General features: G+C 43.7%; 1 protein-coding gene across 1 annotated transcript in view; it reads left to right on the forward strand.

The window, feature by feature from the left end:
* The first annotated feature begins 14,057 nt into the window (after nt 1-14,057).
* KDSR (3-ketodihydrosphingosine reductase) overlaps nt 14,058-20,385 on the forward strand; it is a 41,348-nt gene continuing 35,020 nt past the window's right edge. The window contains exons 1-2 of the mRNA XM_003264300.4: nt 14,058-14,602; nt 18,098-18,187. Of these exons, the coding sequence (XP_003264348.2) occupies nt 14,495-14,602; nt 18,098-18,187 (198 nt within the window). The 5' untranslated portion in view covers nt 14,058-14,494. The remainder of the gene's footprint in view (nt 14,603-18,097; nt 18,188-20,385) is intronic.

The following is a 20,385-nucleotide window of genomic DNA, read 5'->3' on the forward strand; positions in this document are numbered from 1 at the left end:
AAGACTGGAAGTGATTGCCCCTGGGGAGTGGAATCAGGGCTGAGGAGGGTTTGAGGTAGGGAACTGTGAAGTTACATCTTAGCCCACTGTACTGTTACTTTTATGTCCACACACAGCTATTCTTTTGATTAAAAAATAAAATGGGCCAGGCACAGTGGCTCACGCCTGTAATCCCAACACTCTGGGAGGCCGAGGCAGGTGGATCACAAGATCAGGAATTCGAGATCAGCCTGGCCAACATGGTGAAACCCCATCTCTACTAAAGATACAAAAAAATTAGCCAGGTGTGGTGGTGGGTGCCTGTAATCCCAGCTACTCGGGAGGCTGAGGCAGGAGAATCACTAGAACCCAGGAAGTGGAGGCTGCAGTGAGCCGAGATGGTGCCATCGCACTCCAGCCTGGGTGACAGGGTGAGGCTCCATCTCAAAAAATAAAGATAAAATAAAATAAAAACTAAAGTATCAAGATCACCTCTAAAAAAAATTGCAGGATTAAAAAAATTGTATTATCTAAGCTATGTAAAATATATGTCCAAAATAAAACTAAAAGATGTATGGTAGAAATCTAGTACCATCTACCTAGATGTCAGAACTTTACATATACTGGCCTTGAGCCTATAATGTCCCTGCCCTCAAGAAACTTACAGTCCAGTTAAGAGGATAGTCAAGTGAATCAATGATTATAGTACAACACTTTGAGATCAAGGACAGATGTGCAAAGCGCACCACGCAGCCATTGAAGAGGAACAGCTAAAGACTATGGGAAAAAGTGGAGGGGGAGAGCCTCATTTGCCACCACTGGTGGTGAACATCACACAACTTCTTAGTCTGAAAGCTAGGAATTACGGGAGACATTGAACATTTGCTCTTCCTCTTTAAGAGGAATAGCAGTTGATACCTAGATGATGAGGGAAAGCTCTCTCTCTCTCTCTCTCTCTCCAGAAGAATGCCAGCTAATAAAGGTGAAGGGAACAGAGGAATTTAAAATACCCTTTGCCAAGCCTGATGAAATGATTCAGGCAAAGATCATTGATGGATGTTAAAATTATTGAGTGAGATATATTTACATGGTCTATGAGTGTATAATAAACCACTCAAAATCTTAATGGCTTGAAACGGCCATTTATTATTTTTCACACATCTGCAATTCAAGCAGAACTCCATGGAGAGGGCTTGCCTCTGCTCCACATGGTGTTGGCTGGGGTGAGGAATCCAAGATGGCTCCATCACATGTCTGGTGCCTCAAGTTGGGCTGGCTGGACTGTTCTCTTTCATGTGATCTCTCATCCTGCAGTAGTCCAGCCTGAGTTTCTTTCCATGGCAGGTTACTCCCAGTCCCGGAAGCTTCAATGCCTCTTAAGGCCCAGACCAAGAAATAAACAACTTAGAAGACCAGCCAAGATTCACAGCATGAAAAATAAATTCTACTTCTTCATAGGAGAACCAGCACATGCAGATAGGAAAGGGAGGAACTGTTGGTGATGACCCACCAACATTCAGAAGTGTCCTCTCAGATTACTTGCTCACCGCCAAGGGGAACACTGGTGTTACAATGGAGAGCTATGGCTGTCACCACCTTGCCGAGGAAATCAAATTGAGCATCACTAACAATGGCAACCAGAAATCATGTGCCACCTGGTAGGATGCAACATGAAAACCACTTATGAAGTATTCTTATAAAAAATGTGTAGTCTGAATCTAACCAAGCCATGGACCTAATGCCAGGTTACAGAAAATTCACTGGAGAGAGAAATAACACCAAAAGAAATCAATCAGTCAGAAGAGAATGCAGGGTCTTCTACAAGACAACTGACCCAGTCTCTTCAAAAAACTTATGTCATTTTTCTAAAAAGCTTGGAAGATTCTTATATTCTTCTAGATTAAAAAAAGTTGGAGATGTATAACTCAATGCAATATGTGAACCTTGCTTGGCTCCTAGTCTGGAAAAAAAAAGCTATAAAAGACAATTTGGGCTGGACGCAGTGGCTCACGCCTGCAATCCCAGCATTTTGAGTGGTCAGGGTAGGTGGATCATTTGAGGCTAGGAGTTCAAGACCAGCCTGCCCAACACTGTGAAACCCCATCTAAAAAAAAAAAAAATGGGGGGGAATTGAAGAAATATGAATATGGACTGGATTGTAGGTAATATTATGGAATTATTGCTGCCTTAAGTGTGATAATGGTATTGTAGTCAATGTTAGTGTGCATTGTACCCTTCACTTTAGAAGACATATGCTTAAGTGTGCTCATACAGGGATGCAGAGGAAGTGCCATGACGTCTATAAATTACTTTGAAATGGTTCAGAAAAAAAACTCCACACATGCACTTAAACACCTACATGAAGCAAACATGTCTAAATAAATAAAGAACACTGAAGGATAAAGAATCGTTTCTGCAGTTTAAAAAATATCTAGTGATAGAATCTATGACTAACTGCTGGGTGTGGTGGTTCACGCCTGTAATCCCAGCACTTTGGGAGGCTGAGGCGGGCGGATCACTTGAGGTCAGGAGTTTGAGACCATCCCGGCCAACATGGTGAAATCCTGTCTCTACTAAAAGTATAAAAATCAGCCGAGTGAGGTGGTGGGAGCCTGTAATCCCAGCTACTTGGGAGGCTAAAGCATGAGAATCACTTGAACCTGGGAGGTGGAGGTTGCAGGGAGCGGAGATCGCACTACTGCACTCCAGCCAGGGCGACACAGCGAGACTCCATCTCAAAAAAAAAAAAAAAAAAAAAAGAAAAAAAAGAATCAGTGACTAACTGATCTTCAATGCTTTCCACACGTCTTTCACATGTTTTTCTCCTTCCTCTCCCAAAATTTGTCCCTTGTATTATTTTTGCATATAACATGTACATACATATTATTCTTTACCCTACAACTCACATTTGCTTTAGGCTTTGGTTTACTGTTAAATAGATTCAATTTTCAAAAGATTGCTTTTTTACTATGCTTTTCCCAGTCAGCTATTGGCTGGCTGAGTCATCCTATAGTCTTAATAATTTCCTCAAGAACTGCTTATGGGAAAAATATTTCCTTGGTTATTAGATGTTCAAAATTATTTGTCTGTAACTTTTATGGGTGAAATACAGATTCGCTGAACGTGAAACCTTGACACAACATTCCTTCCTTGAGGATCTGATAGATGTTGCATCGTTCTCTCATGTTGAATGTCACTCTGGATAAACCTGAAACTAGCCTGATCTCTTTTTAAAACAACTGACCTGATGATTTTGTCTAACTGACCAAAGTCTTCATTCTTTTAAAATCCAATACTTACTAGAGAATGACTCAATGTTGATTATTTTCAGTCAGTTTTCCCTGGTGTAAAATATCATATCTCTATCTATCTATCTATCTATCTATCTATCTATCTATCTATCTATCTATGTCTGTGTGTGTACACACACACATATAAATGTTCAAATGCTTTGGTATTTTAGGAAAGTGTATTTGAAATTTAAAAAAATATTTCTAATGTCTTTTTTTCTTCAGGCATTCGTATTATACATACGTTGACTCAAATCCTTTGTTTTCTTACCTTTTTTCTGTCTTTTAAATTCTTTGTTTTCATTTCATTTTGTTTGCTTTACTCATTCTTTCCTTTCTATTCCTTACTGAGTTTTTCACTCTATTCTCCTTTCACTCTATTCTCCTACTGCATTCACTTTCATTTTTATTTCTATGATGATTTTCACTTCTTTCCTGATTTCTGCCAGTGTAACTTTTATCTCCTCTTGTTGTTTCATCATTCTTCCCTGAGTCCTTGCATTTGTAGTCTTCCTTCATAAATAACTGCTTCACCAAATGTTTTAAATTATGGTGAAATATTTAAGTATCCAAATAAAAGATTTTTTGTTTTGTTTTGTTTCTTCCCTGAGTGTAGATCTATAGAGGAGTCCTTCTGCTCTTCACCGCTCTTCCCCCGCTTTTTTTTTCATAATATCTCTGTATCAGGACTGTGCCAGTTCCTTTCAAAAGAGCACGGTGGCTCACACCTGTAATTCCAGTACTTTGGAAGGCCAAGGCAGGCAGATCACTTGAGGTCGGGAGTTTGAAACAAGCCTGGCCAACATGGTGAAACCCCATCTCTACTAAAAACACAAAAATTAGCCAGGCATGGTGGCAGGTGCCTGTAATCCCAGCTACTCAGGAGGCTGAGGCAGGAGAATCACTTGAACCCAGGAGGCAGAGGTTGCAGTGAGCCAAGATTGAGCCATTGCACTCCAGACTGGGTGACAACAGCAAAACTCTGTCTCAAAAAAAAAAAAAAGAAAAAAAAAAGAAACTATGTATCTTTCAGGCCGGGCATGGTTGCTCACGCCTGCGATCCTAACACTTTGGGAAACTGAAGCAGGCAGATCCCCTGAGGTCAGGAGTTCAAGACCAGCCTGGCCAACATGGTGAAACCTGTCTCTACTAAAAATACAAAAATTAGCCAGGCATGGGGGCGCATGCTTGTAATCACAGCTACTCTAGAGGCTGAGGCAGGAGAGTCGCTTGAACCCAGGGGGCAGAGGTTACAGCAAGCTGAGATCATGCCACACCCCAGCCTGGGTGACAGATGGGGATTCCGTCTCAAAAAAAAAATTGTTTTTAATTTAATTTTCTATATTTTATTCATTTTTAAGAATGTAAGAAGAGAATGCCAATATTGCTATTCTAAGGTAATCCAAAATATCTTTTTTAATGGTTTCAACAAGATACAAAAAATATTTTTTAAAAATTATCAGATAAGATTAGAAATTAGCTTAATGGTTCTCATTATTTCCTGCTTTGAATTTTTTCATGTCAACCAAAAGAGTCCAACTCTAAAACATTTGAAGAGATTTATACTGAGCCAAATATGAGTGAACAATGGCCCATGACACAGCTCTGGGAGATCCTGAGAACATCTGCCCATGGTGGTTGGGCTGCAGCTTGGTTTACACATCTTAGGGAGACATGAGACATCAATCAATACATGTAAGATGTACATTGGTTTGGTCCAGAAAGGTGGAAAAACTGGAAGCTGGGAGGTCGCAGGCAGATTCCAAGATTTTCTGATTGGCAGTTGGTTGAAAGAGTTATTATCTAAAGACCTGGAATGAACAGAAGGAAGGAAGGAAGGAAGGATGGAAGGAAGGAGGGAAGGAGGGAAGGAGGGAAGGAGGGAAGGAGGGAAGGAGGGAAGGAGGGAGGGAGGGAAGGACGGGAGTTATTTAGATTTCTGCTTTGTCATAACCCATGCATTTATTTAACCCCAAGTTTGTTGAGGACCAAATCATCAGCCAATTTAACAATAAATTATTGGACACCTACTTAGGCGTCCAGAATTCAGCAAGGCACCATGGAAGAATCTTAGTTTTAAGCCATGTGACTACTTTATAATACAATGTGATAAATGTTATAATTAAAATGTGGAAAATGTGGATTAGAGAAAAAATACTCTTCTTAGGTTGCTTGGGAAAACCTCACTGAGCCACTGACACATTTGAAATAAATCTTGATAAATAAACCAGCTCACAAGGCAGAAGGTAGAGTGAGGAACTTTTAGAAAAAAAGACATTGCTGATGAACTGCATCAGGTTGACCAATACAGGAAAATTTGGGTATAATGCCATACTTAGAGACCAAAAAAATCCTTTCTGTAAGACACAGTATCACCAGGATGATAAAAACATCAAGAAGAACCTGCTTTGTCAGCTGGGTTCTGAGGGGCTGGGAGCCAGTCACCCAACATGGTGCTTCTGAGTTTGTATTTTACAGGGTTTTCATGGATGGTGAGTATGTTGTGGCCAGAATTTAGGTTATATGCATTCTGTGTTTTTGGTATGTGTGAATCTGAGTAGGCAAGAGGAACTTGTATTAGTTTTGTAATATTGTTGTAACAAATTACCACAAAGTTAGTGGCTTAAACCAATGCAGATATATTATGTTACAGTTCTGTCAGTCAGAAGTCCAGTACAGGTCTCACTGGGCTAAAATCAGGACGTCAGCCAGACATAGTGTTGCAAGCCTGTAGTCCCAGCTACTCAGGAAACTGAGGTGGGAGGATTGCTTGAGACCAAGAGTTTGAGGCTGCAGTGAGCTGTAATCACACCACTGCACTCCAGCCTGGGTTATGATTGCACCACTGTACTCCAGCCTGGGAAGAATTAGTTTCCTTGGTCGTTCAGGTTGTGGGCAGAATTCAATTCCTTGTGGTTGTAGGACTGAGGTCCCATGTTCTTGCTGGCTGTCAGCTGAGGGGTGTTCCCACTTTCTAGAGGCCACCTACACTCCTTGGCTTGTGGCCCCCTCCTCCACTTTCAAAGCCAGCAATGGTGGGTTAAGTCCCAGTTGTGCTTAAGATCTCTCCTGCCTCTTCTTGCATTGTTGCATCTCACCCACCCACTCTCCTGCTGTCCTCTTTCACTTTAATTTTCTGTTTTTATTAAACTTTTTATTTTGAGATAATTGTAGATGCACATGTAGTTGTAAGGAACAAAACAGAGATCCCCTGTACCCACTTTCCCCCAGTGGTAACATCCTGCAAAATTATACCACTATATCACAACCAGGATATTGACATGGATATAGTCAAGATACAGAACATTCTTATTATCACATGCTCCCCTTTTATAGCCACACCTACTTCCCTCCTGTTCCACTTCCTCCTTAACCCCTAGAAATGATGTTAGTTTTTGACTTTTTGTTTTTTGTTTTGTTTGAGATGTAGTTTCACTCTTGTTGCCCAGGCTGGAGTGTAATGGCGCAATCTTGGCTCACTACAACCTCTGCCTCCTGGGTTCAAGTGAGTATCCTGCCTCAGCCTCCCAAGTAGCTGGGATTACAGGCATGCACCACCACGCCCGGCTAATTTTGTATTTTTAGTAGAGACAGGGTTTCACCACGTTAGTCAGGCTGGTCTCGAACTCCTGACCTCAGGTGATCCATCCACCTTGGCCTCCCAAAGTGCTGGAATTACAGGTGTGAGCCACCATGCCCGGCTAATGATGTTAGTTTAAAAAAATTTTTTTTTAAATTTTTTGAGACAATCTCGCTCTGTCACCCAGGCTGGAGTGCAGTAGTGCAATCTCAGCTCACTGTATCTTCTACCTCCCATTCCCCTGCCCACCCCCAAGCAATTATCCTACCTCCAGCCTTCCAAATAGCTAGGACTACAAATGCAGGACACCATGCCCAGCTAAGTTTTTGTACCTTTGGTAGAGGCAGGGTCTCACCATGTTGCCCAGGTTGGTCTTGAACTCCTGAGCTCAAGTGATCTGTTCGCCTCAGCCTCCCAAAGTGTTGGGATTACAGGTGTGAGCCACCACTCCAGCCTGTTATTTATTTATGATATTTCCATTTCAAGAATGTTATATAAATGGAATCACACAGTATGTAACTATGTGGGATTGACTTTTTGTCACCTTTTTGGGATTGACTTTTTTCCCTTAGCATAATTCATCCTGGTTGCTGTGTGTATCAATAATCCATTTTTGCTTTTTTGAGACAGGGTCTTGCTCTGTTGCTGAGGCTGGAGTGCAGGGGCACAATTTTAGCTCACTGCAGCCTCCACCTCCTGGGTTCAAGCTATTCTCATGCCTCAGCCTCCTGAGTAGCTGGGACTACAGGCACATGCCACCACGTCCAGTTAATTTTTGTATTTTTGTAGAGATGGTGTTTTGCCATGTTGCCCAGGCTGGTCTCAAACTCCTGGACTCAAGTGATCTGCCTGACTTGGCCCCCCAAAGTGCTGGGATTACAGGCATGAGCCACTGCACCCTGCCATCCATTCTTTTTTATTGTCAAGTAGCATGGTACTGTTGAGTATTGTTGAGTTCCATGGTACATATGTACCACAGTTTGTTTAACCATTCACTTGTTGAAGGACATCTGAATTGCTTCCAGTTTTTTACTATTTTGGATGAAGTTGCTATAAACATTTATATACATGTTTTTGTGTGAACATAAGTCTTCATTTCTCTGGGATAAATGCCCAGGAATGTGATTGCTGGGTCACATAGTAGTTACAGGCTCAGTTTTTGCTTTTCTTTTTTTCAACAAACTGCCAGACTGTTTTCCAGAAAGGCTGTGCCATTTTTTACATTCCTATCAGCAATGTATGAGTAATCTAGTTTCTCCACATCCTCACCAACATTTGGTGTTGTCACTATTTTTTGTTTTAGCCATTTTTGTCAACATATACTGATACATCGTTGTGGTTTTATTTTATATATAATTTTAGAGACAAGGTCGCACTCTGTCACCCAGGATGAAGTGCAGTGGCGTGATCTTGGCTCACGGCAACCTCCGCCTCCTGGGTTCAAGCGATTCTACTGCCTCACCCTTCTGAGTTGCTGGGATTACAAGGGCACGCCACCACGCCAGGCTAATTTTTGTATTTTTAGTAGAGACGGTTTTCCACCATGTTGGCCAGGCTGGTCTCAAAACTCTTGATTTCAGGTGATCCACTTGCCTTGGCCTCCCAAAGTGCTGGGATTACAGGCGTGAGCCACTGCACCCAGCCCATTGTGGTTTTAATTTTTATTTCTCTAATGGCAAATGATGTTGGACATATTTCTTCATGTGCTTATTTCCTATCTGTATATCTTCCTCATGGAAATATCTCATGTAAATTTCCCATGTTATAACTGGTTTTATTATTATTATTATTGAGATGGAGTTTCGCTCTTGTTGCCCAGGCTGGAGTGCGATGGTGCAATTCTCAGCTCACTGCAACCTCTACCTCCCAGATTCTCCTGCCTCAGCCTCCTGAGGAGCTGGGACTACAGGCGCCCACCACCATGCCCGGCTAGTTTTTTTGTGTATTTCTAGTAGAGATGGGGTTTCACCATGTTGGCCAGGCTGGTCTCGAACTCCTGACCTCAAGTAGTCCACCGCCTCTGCCTCCCAAAGTGCTGGGATTACAGGCATAAGCCTTTGCACCTGACGGTTTCAATTTTTTTTATTGTGTTTTTTTTTTTTTTTTTTTGAGACGGAGTCTCGCTCTGTCACCCAGGCTGGAGTGCAGTGGCACGATCTTGGCTCGCTGTAAGCTCCGCCTCCCGGGTTCATGCCATTCTCCTGCCTCAGCCTCTCCGAGTAGCTGGGACTACAGGTGCCCGCCACCACGCCCGGCTAATTTTTTGTATTTTTAGTAGAGACGGGGTTTCACCGTGGTTTCGATCTCCTGACCTCGTGATCCGCCCGCCTTGGCCTCCCAAAGTGCTGGGATCACAAGCGTGAGCCACCGCGCCCAGCCTCAATTTTTTTATTGTTGAGTTTTGATAATTATTTGCATATCCTGGATACTAGTCCTTTGTCAGATATGTGGTTTGCAAATATTTTCTCCCAATCTGCAGCTTACCTTTTTTTCCTTTTATCAGGGTATTTTGCAGAGTCAAAATGTTAAATTTTGATGAAGCCCAATTTATCAATGTTTTCTTTTAGGGACTGTGCTTTTGGTGCCAAATCTAGGAAGTCTTTACCTAATCCTAGCTCTCAAAGTGTGGTTTTTCCTAACATTTTATAGTTTTAGATTTAAGTCCATGATCCTCTCTGTATTATTTAGGGTACTCCTGAGAAATAGAATGAATAGGATGTATACATAAGCAAAGAGATTTATTATGAGAAATTGGTTTATGCAATTATAGAGGCTGGAAAATCCCAAGATTTGCAGGGCGAGTTGGCAAGCTAGAGACCCAGGAGAGCTAATGTTTCAGTTCAAGCCAAAGGCAGAGGAAAAAGCCAGTGTCCTAGTCTAAAGATCATCAGGCAGGAAGAATTCTCTCTTACGAAAGGAAGGATCTGCCTTTTCGTTCTATTCAGGCCTTCAACTGATTGGATGAGGCCCACCCACAGAAGGAGGTACAATCTGCTTTACTCAGTCTTCTAGGTTAAATGATAAATCTCATCCAAAATACCCTAACTGAAACACCCAGAATAATGTTTGACTGAATATCAGGGCACCACATGGCTCAATGAAGTTGACACACAAAATTAGCCATCCCACCTTCTTAAGTTTTGCAAATGGTATAAACTTTTGGTTGAGGTATTTTTTTTTTCTATTTGTTTGTTTTACTTTGTCTATGGACGTCCAGTTGTAGCAGTCCCATTTCTTTTCTTTTCTTTTTTTTTTTTTTTTTGAGACAGAGTTTCACTCTTTTTGCCCGGGCTGGAGTGCAATGGTGTGATGTTGGCTCACTGCAACCTCTGCCTCCTGGGTTCAAGTGTTTCTCATGCCTTGGCTTCCCGAGTAGCTGGGATTACAGGCTCGCACAACCATGCCCAGCTAATTTTTGTATTTTTAGTAGACATGGGATTTCACCATGTTGGCCAGGCTGGTCTCGAACTCCTGACCTCAGGTGATCCACCCACCTCAGCCTCCCAAAGAGCTGGGATTACAGGCATAAGCTACCTGCCTGGCCTTTCTTCAGTTCTTATCTTGACTACTTTGCGTACCTTCACCCCAGGTGATTGGAAGTCAGGTTTCTCATGGTCATCTTTGCTTTGCAGCTTTTACAATTTATCCAGACTAGGTTGAATAAAGTGGATTTGTTTAGCGCCCTTCAATGTTGGGGGACTAAGTAAGGGTTTCCATTTGTCCATCCAACTTCTGAGAGTGCTGCATTAAGACTTTTGTTTCAACACCACCAATGCCTACTTTATTTATGATATTTCTTAATAACTATTTTTAAATTTCTATCCATTCCCTCTCCCTTTTCTCTTTCCTTTGTCTCTTGGAATAAGTCTGCTCTCTGTAGTTTTAGCATAACTTTTCCCTTTGGAGGTGGCCCTGAACTAGCAGCTATGGCTCAACGGCTAGAATTCCAGCTTGGCCCAGCATCAGGTTCTGCCCCAACACTATCCCTATAATTTAGCGATTACAGATAATAACAATCAAGAGATGCCATGTTCAGCTTTCTGATGTTGTTGTTCCTTTGCATTTATTTTGGCCTCCAGTGAGTCAATTCTCTATGAATGAGACCCCATGATATCTAAATTCCATTGGTAAATCTTACTTCAAGTAAGACAAGTAAACCCCATGACTACCTGGGGTTTATTTCAAGGATGCAAGACTGTTTCAATATTTAAAATTCAATCAGTATAATAATCTATCATATTAACAGGTGAAAGAAGGAAAATCACATGATCATATATCAAGAAAAGAAACATTTCTAAAATTCTTTGACATGGGAGCCCCATGCACTGTTTTTCTGTTAGTGAAATTCTAACCAAGGCAACAGATTGGAAAGATATGAAAATACATTTGATGGGATTAAAATGAAAGTTTGGATAGAAACTGGAATGTCTGAACAGACTCTATTTGGAGTGGTTGCATCCCCTTTACATGAATGTACTATGGGGATGGATATTGCCTGAGGAAAATTTCCTTTACCTAGTAATGTAAAACACAAGACAGGTGGATCTGCCCTTCAGACAGTATTGATTGGACATGCTAAATGGGAACCAGTAAGATTGCTGAGCCCACACAAGTTGTTAATATTAAAAACTATAGGATACTTGGTGGACAAAACATGTTAAAAAGACAGTCTGGTACCTGAAACGGTGAAGGCCACTTCTGTTTTTGGAAACTGATAGCATCAAATGGGAACCTTCAAGCCTGAGTGGCATTTCTCTGGGAGACATTTTGGTCATACAATATGATGATGAACTGGACCAGTTGTTGATGGCAGAGTGGAACTCTTATATCTATCTGCCACTATCTTTTGACTCTAATTTTTCAAATTATGTTTACTACCATATCATAATACAGTGTAACTCTGGGATTGTAAGTGACGTTATAATATTCACACTGATGGCCAAATGTATTGAGAAATTGAGTTAAAAGCCTCCTACTCTACAATGGTTCCTCCAAACGTCAGATACATGTTCATTTTACTGTAAGAGAGCTTTGGCCAAAGGCCAGGTGGCAGCCATGTTGTAAAGGATTCAGTCTCGCCCAAAGAGACTTTTGCCCTTGGCTTATGGGAGGTTATCTATGTCATACCTGATAGGAGTATCTCTGTTTAGATGGGGACTGGGCAAACTGGATTTTAGGGTGGAGACTGGCCATTCCAGAGAGACCAAGCATGTGAATTAGGGGGCTTTTGTTATGCACTATCAGTCTAGTTGGAGTCTCAGTTCAACCAAGTGGACGATTGATCAAGCCTATGTGCTGGAGTCCCAATAAAAACTCTGGACACAGAAGCTCAGGCAAGCATCCCTGGTTGGCAACACTCCAAGCATATTGTCACATACCAATGCTGGGAAGGTAACACAGCCTGACTCCGTGGGAGATGACAACAGGAGCTTTGCATTTGGAGCCCTCCAGACTCTGCCTTAGGCATTTCTTTCTTTAGCTGATTTTGATCTGTATTCTTTCCCCATAATAAACCATAACTATGAGCATAATGGCTTTCAGTGAGTTCTGTGAGTCCTTCCAGTGAATTATCAAACCTGAGGGTGGTTCAGGAACCTCTAAACTTGCATTGATATCAGAAGTCTTGGATATTATGCCCTCAAATTTTGCAGTTTGGGTAACTCTGCTGTAAGTCAAGAAAAAAAGGAAAACAAAAACTTTTTTTTCTCCTTAGCTCCCCAGTATTTCTTGAAACAACAACAAAAATGAAAAGCAAGTAAGCAAACAAAAATATGTGCCTCTATGCAAATTAAAATCACAATGAGACTTCACACCAACTAAAAAAGCTATAATCAGAAAGACAGACAATAACAAGTGTTTGTGAAGATGTAGAGAAATTGGAACCCACATACACTGCTGGTGGGAACACAAAATGTTGTAGTCACTTTGGAAAACATTCTGGCAATTCCTCAAATAGTTAAACATAGAGTTGCCATAAGATGTAGCAACTCTCCTACTAGGCATGTACCCAAGAGAAATGAAACATAATGCCCACACAAAAACCTGTAAATGAATATTTACAGTTAGCATAATTCTAATAGTCAAAAAGTGGAAACAACCTAAATATTCCTCAATTGATGAGTGGAAAATTAAAATGTGGTATAGTCATACAATGGGATATTATTTGGCAATACAAATAAATGAAGTATTAACATGTAGTACTTCATATCATGGATGAACCTTGAAAACATTACAGTAAGTGAAAAATAAGATGAAAAAGGCTATATATTATATCATTCCATTTATGTGAAATATCCCGAATAGGCAAGTTTATAGAGACAGAAAGATGAGGGATTGCTTAGGCTTGGGTGGGGCTTGGGAGGAAATGGGTCATGACTGCTAATGAGTATAGGATTTTGGGGGGTTGTGACAAAAATGTTCTAAAATTTATGGTAGTGATGGGTCCACAACTGTGACTATATTAAAAACAATTTATTATGAGCTTTATTTATTTATTTATTTTTGAGACGGAGTCTTGCTCTGTCGCCCAGGCTGGAGTGCAGTGGCGCGATCTCACTGCAATCTCTGCCTCCCGGGTTCAAGCGATTCTCCTGCCTCAGCCTCCAGGGTAGCTGGGATTACAAGCATACGCCACCATGCCCAGCTAATTTTTGTATTTTTAGTAGAGACGGGGTTTCACCATCATGGCCAGACTGGTCTCGAACTCCTGACCTGAAGTGATCCGCCCGCCTCGGCCTCCCAAAGGTCGGGGATTACAGGAGTGAGCTACCTCGCCCGGCCTATTACGCACGTTAAATAGGGAATTGTATGGTATAGTATGTGAATGAGACCTTAATAAAGATGAGTTGTTTGCGTTTTTTATTTATTTGTTTTGAACCTGCTTGGTAAAGATGAACTCTGGGTGAAATTGAATTACCTTGGTGATTTCTCAAAACTCCGTTAAGGCTTTCCGGTCCTCTGAAAAGCGAAAGTGGGCTGTGACCATCTTCTAAGAACGCCAAAAAATATGGAATGGAGCCCGGGATTTCAGAGCGTAGTCGCCGGGCTCCCAGGCTGAGACCGCTCCAGAAGCCTCCAGCCTGCCTTTCCGATGCTCCGGGGCCTCCGAGCAACCCGGCGGGCGGTCCCAAGCCAAGGGCTGAGCTCCAGGGAGGAGCGCGCTCGTCACGCCCACACTGGAGGCCGTGGCAGGCCTAGAAACCGGCCCTGCGGGGTCCTAAGAAGCCACTCGAGCTCCCCAAGAGCGAGGCTTCGCAGCCTTTCACGGCGCGCTCGCATCTGGTGCTGCCTGGAGCCCGCTCGCGACGCACAGGGACGGGAGGCCCGGTTTCCACGGGAGAGGCTGCGGACTGCGGGCCCCGTCCCGAGGCCGGGGGAGTGGGAGATACCCGGCGACCCCCGACAGCCGATTCTGGCAGTGGCGGGGGTGGCTGCCTACGCGCCCCCTGGAAGCACCGCCCCGCCTGGGTGGCGCCCGCGCCGGCTCCTCCTCTTCCCCTCCGCCGCTGCCCGCCCCGGCCCGCAAACCCAAACACTCCAGGCGCCCGCCCGCCGCGCGTGATTCTCGCCTCGCCGCCGCCCAGCCCTGCGCGCCTTGCCTGGCGGCCCCCGCCCGGCCGCTCCGGGCCCCTGGCCCCGCGGAGCGATGCTGCTGCTGGTTGCCGCCTTCCTCGTGGCCTTCGTGCTGCTGCTGTACATGGTGTCTCCGCTCATCAGCCCCAAGCCCCTCGCCCTGCCCGGGGCGCATGTGGTGGTGAGTGGCCTCCTGTTGCTGCGCCCCGACCTCCCGGCCCGCGCGGCCTTTCCGCCGCCGAGGCCGCGCCGCCTACGTCCCTTTTTCCAGGCCGCGGTACCCAGGAAGGCATGGCCAAATGGGGAAAGTCACCTGCTGCCGTCCACCCCGGCGCTTTCCGACCCGCCCCGGCTCCGGCCCCGGCACCCGGCCTCGCGGACCCGCCCTCCGCTGCCTCGGGCTCCTCCTAGGGCCGGAGAGCGTGCGATGGGGGACCGCGCCGGCCGCAGGGTTCCCGGGGCCCCAGGGGTTCGGTGGCTGCTCGTGAATCCACGCAACATCCCTGGGATGTGGATGTTTTGTCCTCAGTTTTTCCGATGAGTCAACTGAGGCACAGAGAGGCTGAGAAACTTTGCCAAGGACACAGCGGTCGGTGGTGCGCAGGGTGCGGCGCGCGGTCCCGGGCGGGGGCAGACAGCGGGGAAGTGGGGTCCCAGCCGCCAGGACCCGCCGAGGCAGCTCGGAACTGGAAGGTGGCTTGTGCGAGTGACAGGAAGAGCCGCTGCCAGAGGATTCCAGGAAGTGACTAACCTGGGGAAACTGCTCAGAACCCAGCGGGCTGGCGGTGGTGGCTTAGCGGTATTAGGACGCCTGTCTCGTCTACACTGTTTGTCTCTGAGCTCAGCGTGGCATCTGCTGATTGCTGCTCCAATGCAATCCTTTGCTGTTTTCTAGTAGGAAGGATAAGCTAAACGACAAGGCTAGTGTGCGAGGAATGAAGGAGAGGTGGATGGGTGTGATTTATTTCTTGGCGGAAGCTCTCACATTCAGCGATCCCTGTTCTGCAAATGTGGCACCTTTCTTAAGCAGAGAGAATGCCTCCTTGTCTGCGCCCAGCACTTTCCCGTTTGCAGTGGCTTTCTCACCAGCATTCTTGTTTGGATCTCCCAAACCCGAGGCACGGTGAGGGGGGGAGTTAGGAATAAGGAGGGTTGGTTACAAAGCTGGCCGCACACCTCTTCCTGTCCTATCTCTGCACCGGAGATCCGAGCCTCCCCGCTGAGCTGGTATAAGATAAGATGGTCGTTTCTCTTAGTATGCTTTAAGGCTGTACAAGGGTTTGTGAATGAGAAAATGTATCTCTTTAATTTCTCCTTTGTAAAGCTATTAGCTTTTTCCAACACCTCCTGTTCCTAATGGGGAAAGAATGTGGATTCATTACAAAAAATAAATAAGGAGAAAGGCAAAACTTGACACGCTAAATTCTGAAAGTTTTACATCCGCAAGAGAACTGCTGCCTCAAAAGCATGGCTTTAAACGTTGGATCCTTTCAGAGCTTGAGTTTATAGAGCATAACTTTGCAAAAAGTAAAGCTAAACGCAGAATGAAAATTGGAATTCCTTATTTGTAAGACAGTTTCACTGAGCCTTGACTCTAGTCCTTCCAGCCCCGTCCCGCGGCAGGTCATAGGTGAGATAATAAATGCTGTGTCTGTTCAGGTGGACCAAGAAGAATTTCTTATTTTTACCATCCCGCTTTAATACGCAGGATTATTATTTCACACTCTAAATAATGTGAGCATGACATGAATAATTCACATGGTGTCACCATCTGTCTTCTTTTTTAATGTCATAAAAAGAGTGAAAAGTGTAATTATTGTTCTTGAGATTTGTTAGGAGTTGACTGTGTGGTATTGTTGGGAGAGGGAGCTGATGGTTAGACTGTCTGCCTGTACATAATTAAGAACAAACTTATAACGATTGTTTCATTTTTAAAACAATTTTATATACTAGTGCTATCTATGTAGTTACAGTAGTAAAATTACAGGGAAAAAGCAGAAAATCACCCACCTCAGCCTCCCAAAGTGCTGGGATTACAGGCGCGAGCCACCGCGCCCAGCCAACAACAGCTATATTTTTATAGTAATCTTCTGCTGATAACTGGCTGATTACCCACCAAATAAATCTCTTCAGTGGTGGCAGGTTGAAGCTAAAAAGAAGTAAGGGATGCCTATGAGTTCCATAGAGATAGGTGCATTTGTGTAGGAGACACTTCCCAATGATGTTAAAATCCTAACGTGGAGTCAGAGATCTTCCTCCCAGCGTGATTTATGTATAACAGTGAATATTAGGAATAATCTAAATGTCTGATTATAGGGAAACGTTTAAGTTTTGATGCAGCTATTTGATGAAGTATTGTGAAACCTTTTCGTTTTTTGACATAAGACATTACAATATAATTTTTTAAAAACAGGACATGATACTATGCAATATTACGTAATTTGCATAGGGACAGTGACTAGAACGATGTGGCTGGGTGCAGTGGCTCACTCCTATAATCCCAGCACTTTGGGAGGTCAAGGAGAGTGGATAACTTGAGGTCAGGAGTTCGAGACCAGCCTGTCCAACATGGTGAAACCCCATCTCTACTAAAAATACAAACATTAGTTGGGCATGGTGGTGCACGCCTGTAATCCCCACTACTTGGGTGTCTGAGGCAGGAGAATCACTTGAACCCGGGAGACGGAGGTTGCAGTGAGCCGAGATCACGCCACTGCACTCCAGCCTGGGTGACTGAGTAAGACTGTCTCAAAAAAAAAAAAAAAAGATAATGTTGCACTGTTCACTTTTCAGTGAAATATATAATATATATTGAGCCCTCCCCATGCTAAGTGCTAGGAATATAGTGGGAAACAGAAAAATAATTGGTATTTTTAATGGATTTTATAGGTAGGTGATAGGAGAGGTGGTTGTGAATCAGATAATCACACAAATAAATCTAGAGCTGTTTATTATATGCATGTCATAAAGAAGAAATACAGTGCTGAAAAGTGTGTCAGTGTGGGGGCAGGGGAGACAGCAAAGGCTTTCCTGAAGAAGTGATATTTGAGCTGAGATTTGATGGGCGAGTAGGTGTCAGATGAAGTGGGGAGAAGAGCATTCTTTGCAAGGGAATTAGGATGTGCAAAGGTGCTGTGGTTGGAGGGTGCATGGAATTGAAAGACAGCCAGTATAGCTGAACTGTAGATAGGGGTAGAATAGTGCAAGAAGAACTTTACTTTTCAGGATTTCCTTGTGATTTTATATTACTTTTATACTAAGCAGTCATTTCAAATATATATGCAGGTGGCCATTCTTTTCATCTGTTGTAGAGCTAATCTTGCATAAATGTGCATTAAGAAAATAAGATTCATTTGGATTTGGAATCAGAGGCAGACTAATGAATTATTTATGAGCTAGATTTATAGGGCACTTTTCCACCAATGAACTCAGAAAAATATTATAGGTGTGCAATTTATGGTTCGATAAGAAAACAGTCAAAGCACCAGGCCTTGCTGATCGTATCTTTCATGCTTACACTTACTCTAGTCATGAAGTTTAGGATGAAGAAGTTACAACAGCTAACCATTTAGTTCTTGTAGACTCATTTGAAAAGCCTGTCATGGTTGTTTTTTATAAAAACTTCCTACAGAGGGGAGATTTCAAGTGCTAAGAATATTTTATGATTTTGTTTTAGGTTACAGGAGGTTCCAGTGGCATCGGGAAGTGCATTGCTATCGAGTGCTATAAACAAGGAGCCTTTATAACTCTGGTTGCACGAAATGAGGTAAGGCTTCTAGGTTCATTATTACTGACTTGCTTCTTCAACTTGAAATTAGTCAGAGGCTGTGCTAAACATCTTAGCATTCACACCTAGAAAGCGCTTCTTCCTTGATGTGAGATGTGTTTCCTGAACTACTGATTCTCTCTTGTATTTAGGCCAAACAATTCTCTGTTGAAATCAGGTCAGCCCCACAAGTATTTATTTAGTACCATTGGCATATTAGGCAACATCATCATAGATACTGCAGATCCTGAGGTGGGAGAGGCCAAGGTCTAGTTTAAGGAGCACACTTGGCCATAGGAAGCCAGGGAGGGCCCTCGGTCAGGTCAGAAGTGCTGGAAGCAGTGATTCTGGAGCTGATACCTGAAGGTGTGTAGGTGTTTCTCTATAATTTTTCACTATGATTTGCTTAGGACATGATATATATCTCTAGTGAAATCTATACACCATAGAGGAACCTCGTCCCTCCCTAGAAGTTTAGCAAAATGTGTTTTTCTGTATCAAGTCAACACAGAATCTGCTTTTATTTTTTGTCAGGGTTTGTTTTTGTCTTGCCAAAGTTGTTTTTAGAGCACAAAGTAGTGACACTGTGTGCACGTGAACTGTTGTGACATCCTCTTGCTCCCCATATGGGGACTGGAGGAAAGTGACCACAACTGGCTCGTCTGCTGCTGCAATTCTATGCCTGGCATAGTGCTTGGCACGTAGCACATGCTCAGACGTGTTTGTTGAATGAAGAAATGAAGGGAGGAATGATGGAGAGCCTGGGAATGTCAGCATGGCATAATTCTGTGGGCTTGGATTCACCCATGTGCAAGGAGGGTAATAGTATGGTAACTGCTCAAGTGGGTGGAGGGCTGGACAGGACCCAGTAGGAATGGCAGGCCAGGAAGGGCCCTGGGGGAAAATTTAAATAATGTCGCAGACTTAGTCTTGGACCTCTATAATTTCTTTTTTTTTTTTTTCTTTTTTCTTGAGACAGCGTCTCACTCTGTTGCCCAGGCTGGAGTGCAGTGGCATGATCTCGGCTCACTGCAACCTCTGCCTCCTGGGTTCAGGTGATTCTCCTGCCTCAGCCTCCTGAGTAGCTGGGACTACAGGCGCCCACCACCACACCCGGCTAATTTTTGTATTTTTAATAGAGACAGGGTTTCACCATATTGGCCAGGCTGGTGTCGAACTCCTAACCTTGTGATATGCCCGCCTTGGCCTCCCAAAGTTCTGGGATTACAGGCATGGGCCACCATGCCTGGCCTGGACATCTATAATTTCTTTTGCAAACCAAGAAAGGCAAAATTAGCTACCTTTTATTTATAGTTTGACTTTTCTAACAATGAATTTGCTTTGGCATTGAAGCCACCTTACATAAATGAAAACACAAATTTAATGAAATGGCATTTTGTGAGTTTTAAACACCAGTTTTGATGCAAGTAAATAAAAGTGGAGGCAGGGAAGGCCAGCATTTCAGGCCCCCAGGAGCTTACATGGGGCACTTGCATTGCTAGAAATGAATGAGCTGAATGAAGAACGTGTGGTGTTGAGTAATTCATTTTTTTTTCTGAGACGGAGTTTCGCTCTGTAACCCAGGCTGGAGTGCAGTGGCACTATCTTGGCTCACTGCAACCTCCACCTCCGGAATACCTGGGATTACAGGTGTGCACGACCACACCTCGCTAATTTGTGTGTGTGTGTGTGTGTGTTTGTGTGCATATATATATATATATATATATATATATATATATATATATATTTTTTTTTTTTTTTTTTTTTTTCTTTTAGTAGAGACAGGGTTTTACCATGTTCGCCAGGCTGGTCTCAAACTCCTGACCTTAAGTGATCCACCTGCCTCGGCCTCCCAAAGTGCTGGGATTACAGGTGTGAGCCACTGCGCCCGGCCTCACTCTGTCACCCAGGCTGGAGTGCAGTGACACAATCTCGGCTCACTGCAACCTCCGCCTCCCAGGCTCAAGCTATCTTCTCACCTCAGCCTCTTGAGTATCTGGGACCACAGGTGCTCACCACCACGCTTGGCTAAGTTTTTGTATTTTTAGTAGAGACGGGGCTTTGCCATGTTGCCCAGGCTGGTCTCAAACTCCTGAGCTCGGGTGATCCACTCACCTTGGCCTCCCAAAGTGCTGGGATTACAGGGGTGAGCCACCATGCCTGGCTGAGAAATTTTTTCTTTTCTAATGTAATTTTTA

Source organism: Nomascus leucogenys, chromosome 4 (genome assembly GCF_006542625.1).
Source record: "Nomascus leucogenys isolate Asia chromosome 4, Asia_NLE_v1, whole genome shotgun sequence".
In the NCBI taxonomy this organism is placed as follows: Eukaryota; Metazoa; Chordata; class Mammalia; order Primates; family Hylobatidae; genus Nomascus; species Nomascus leucogenys.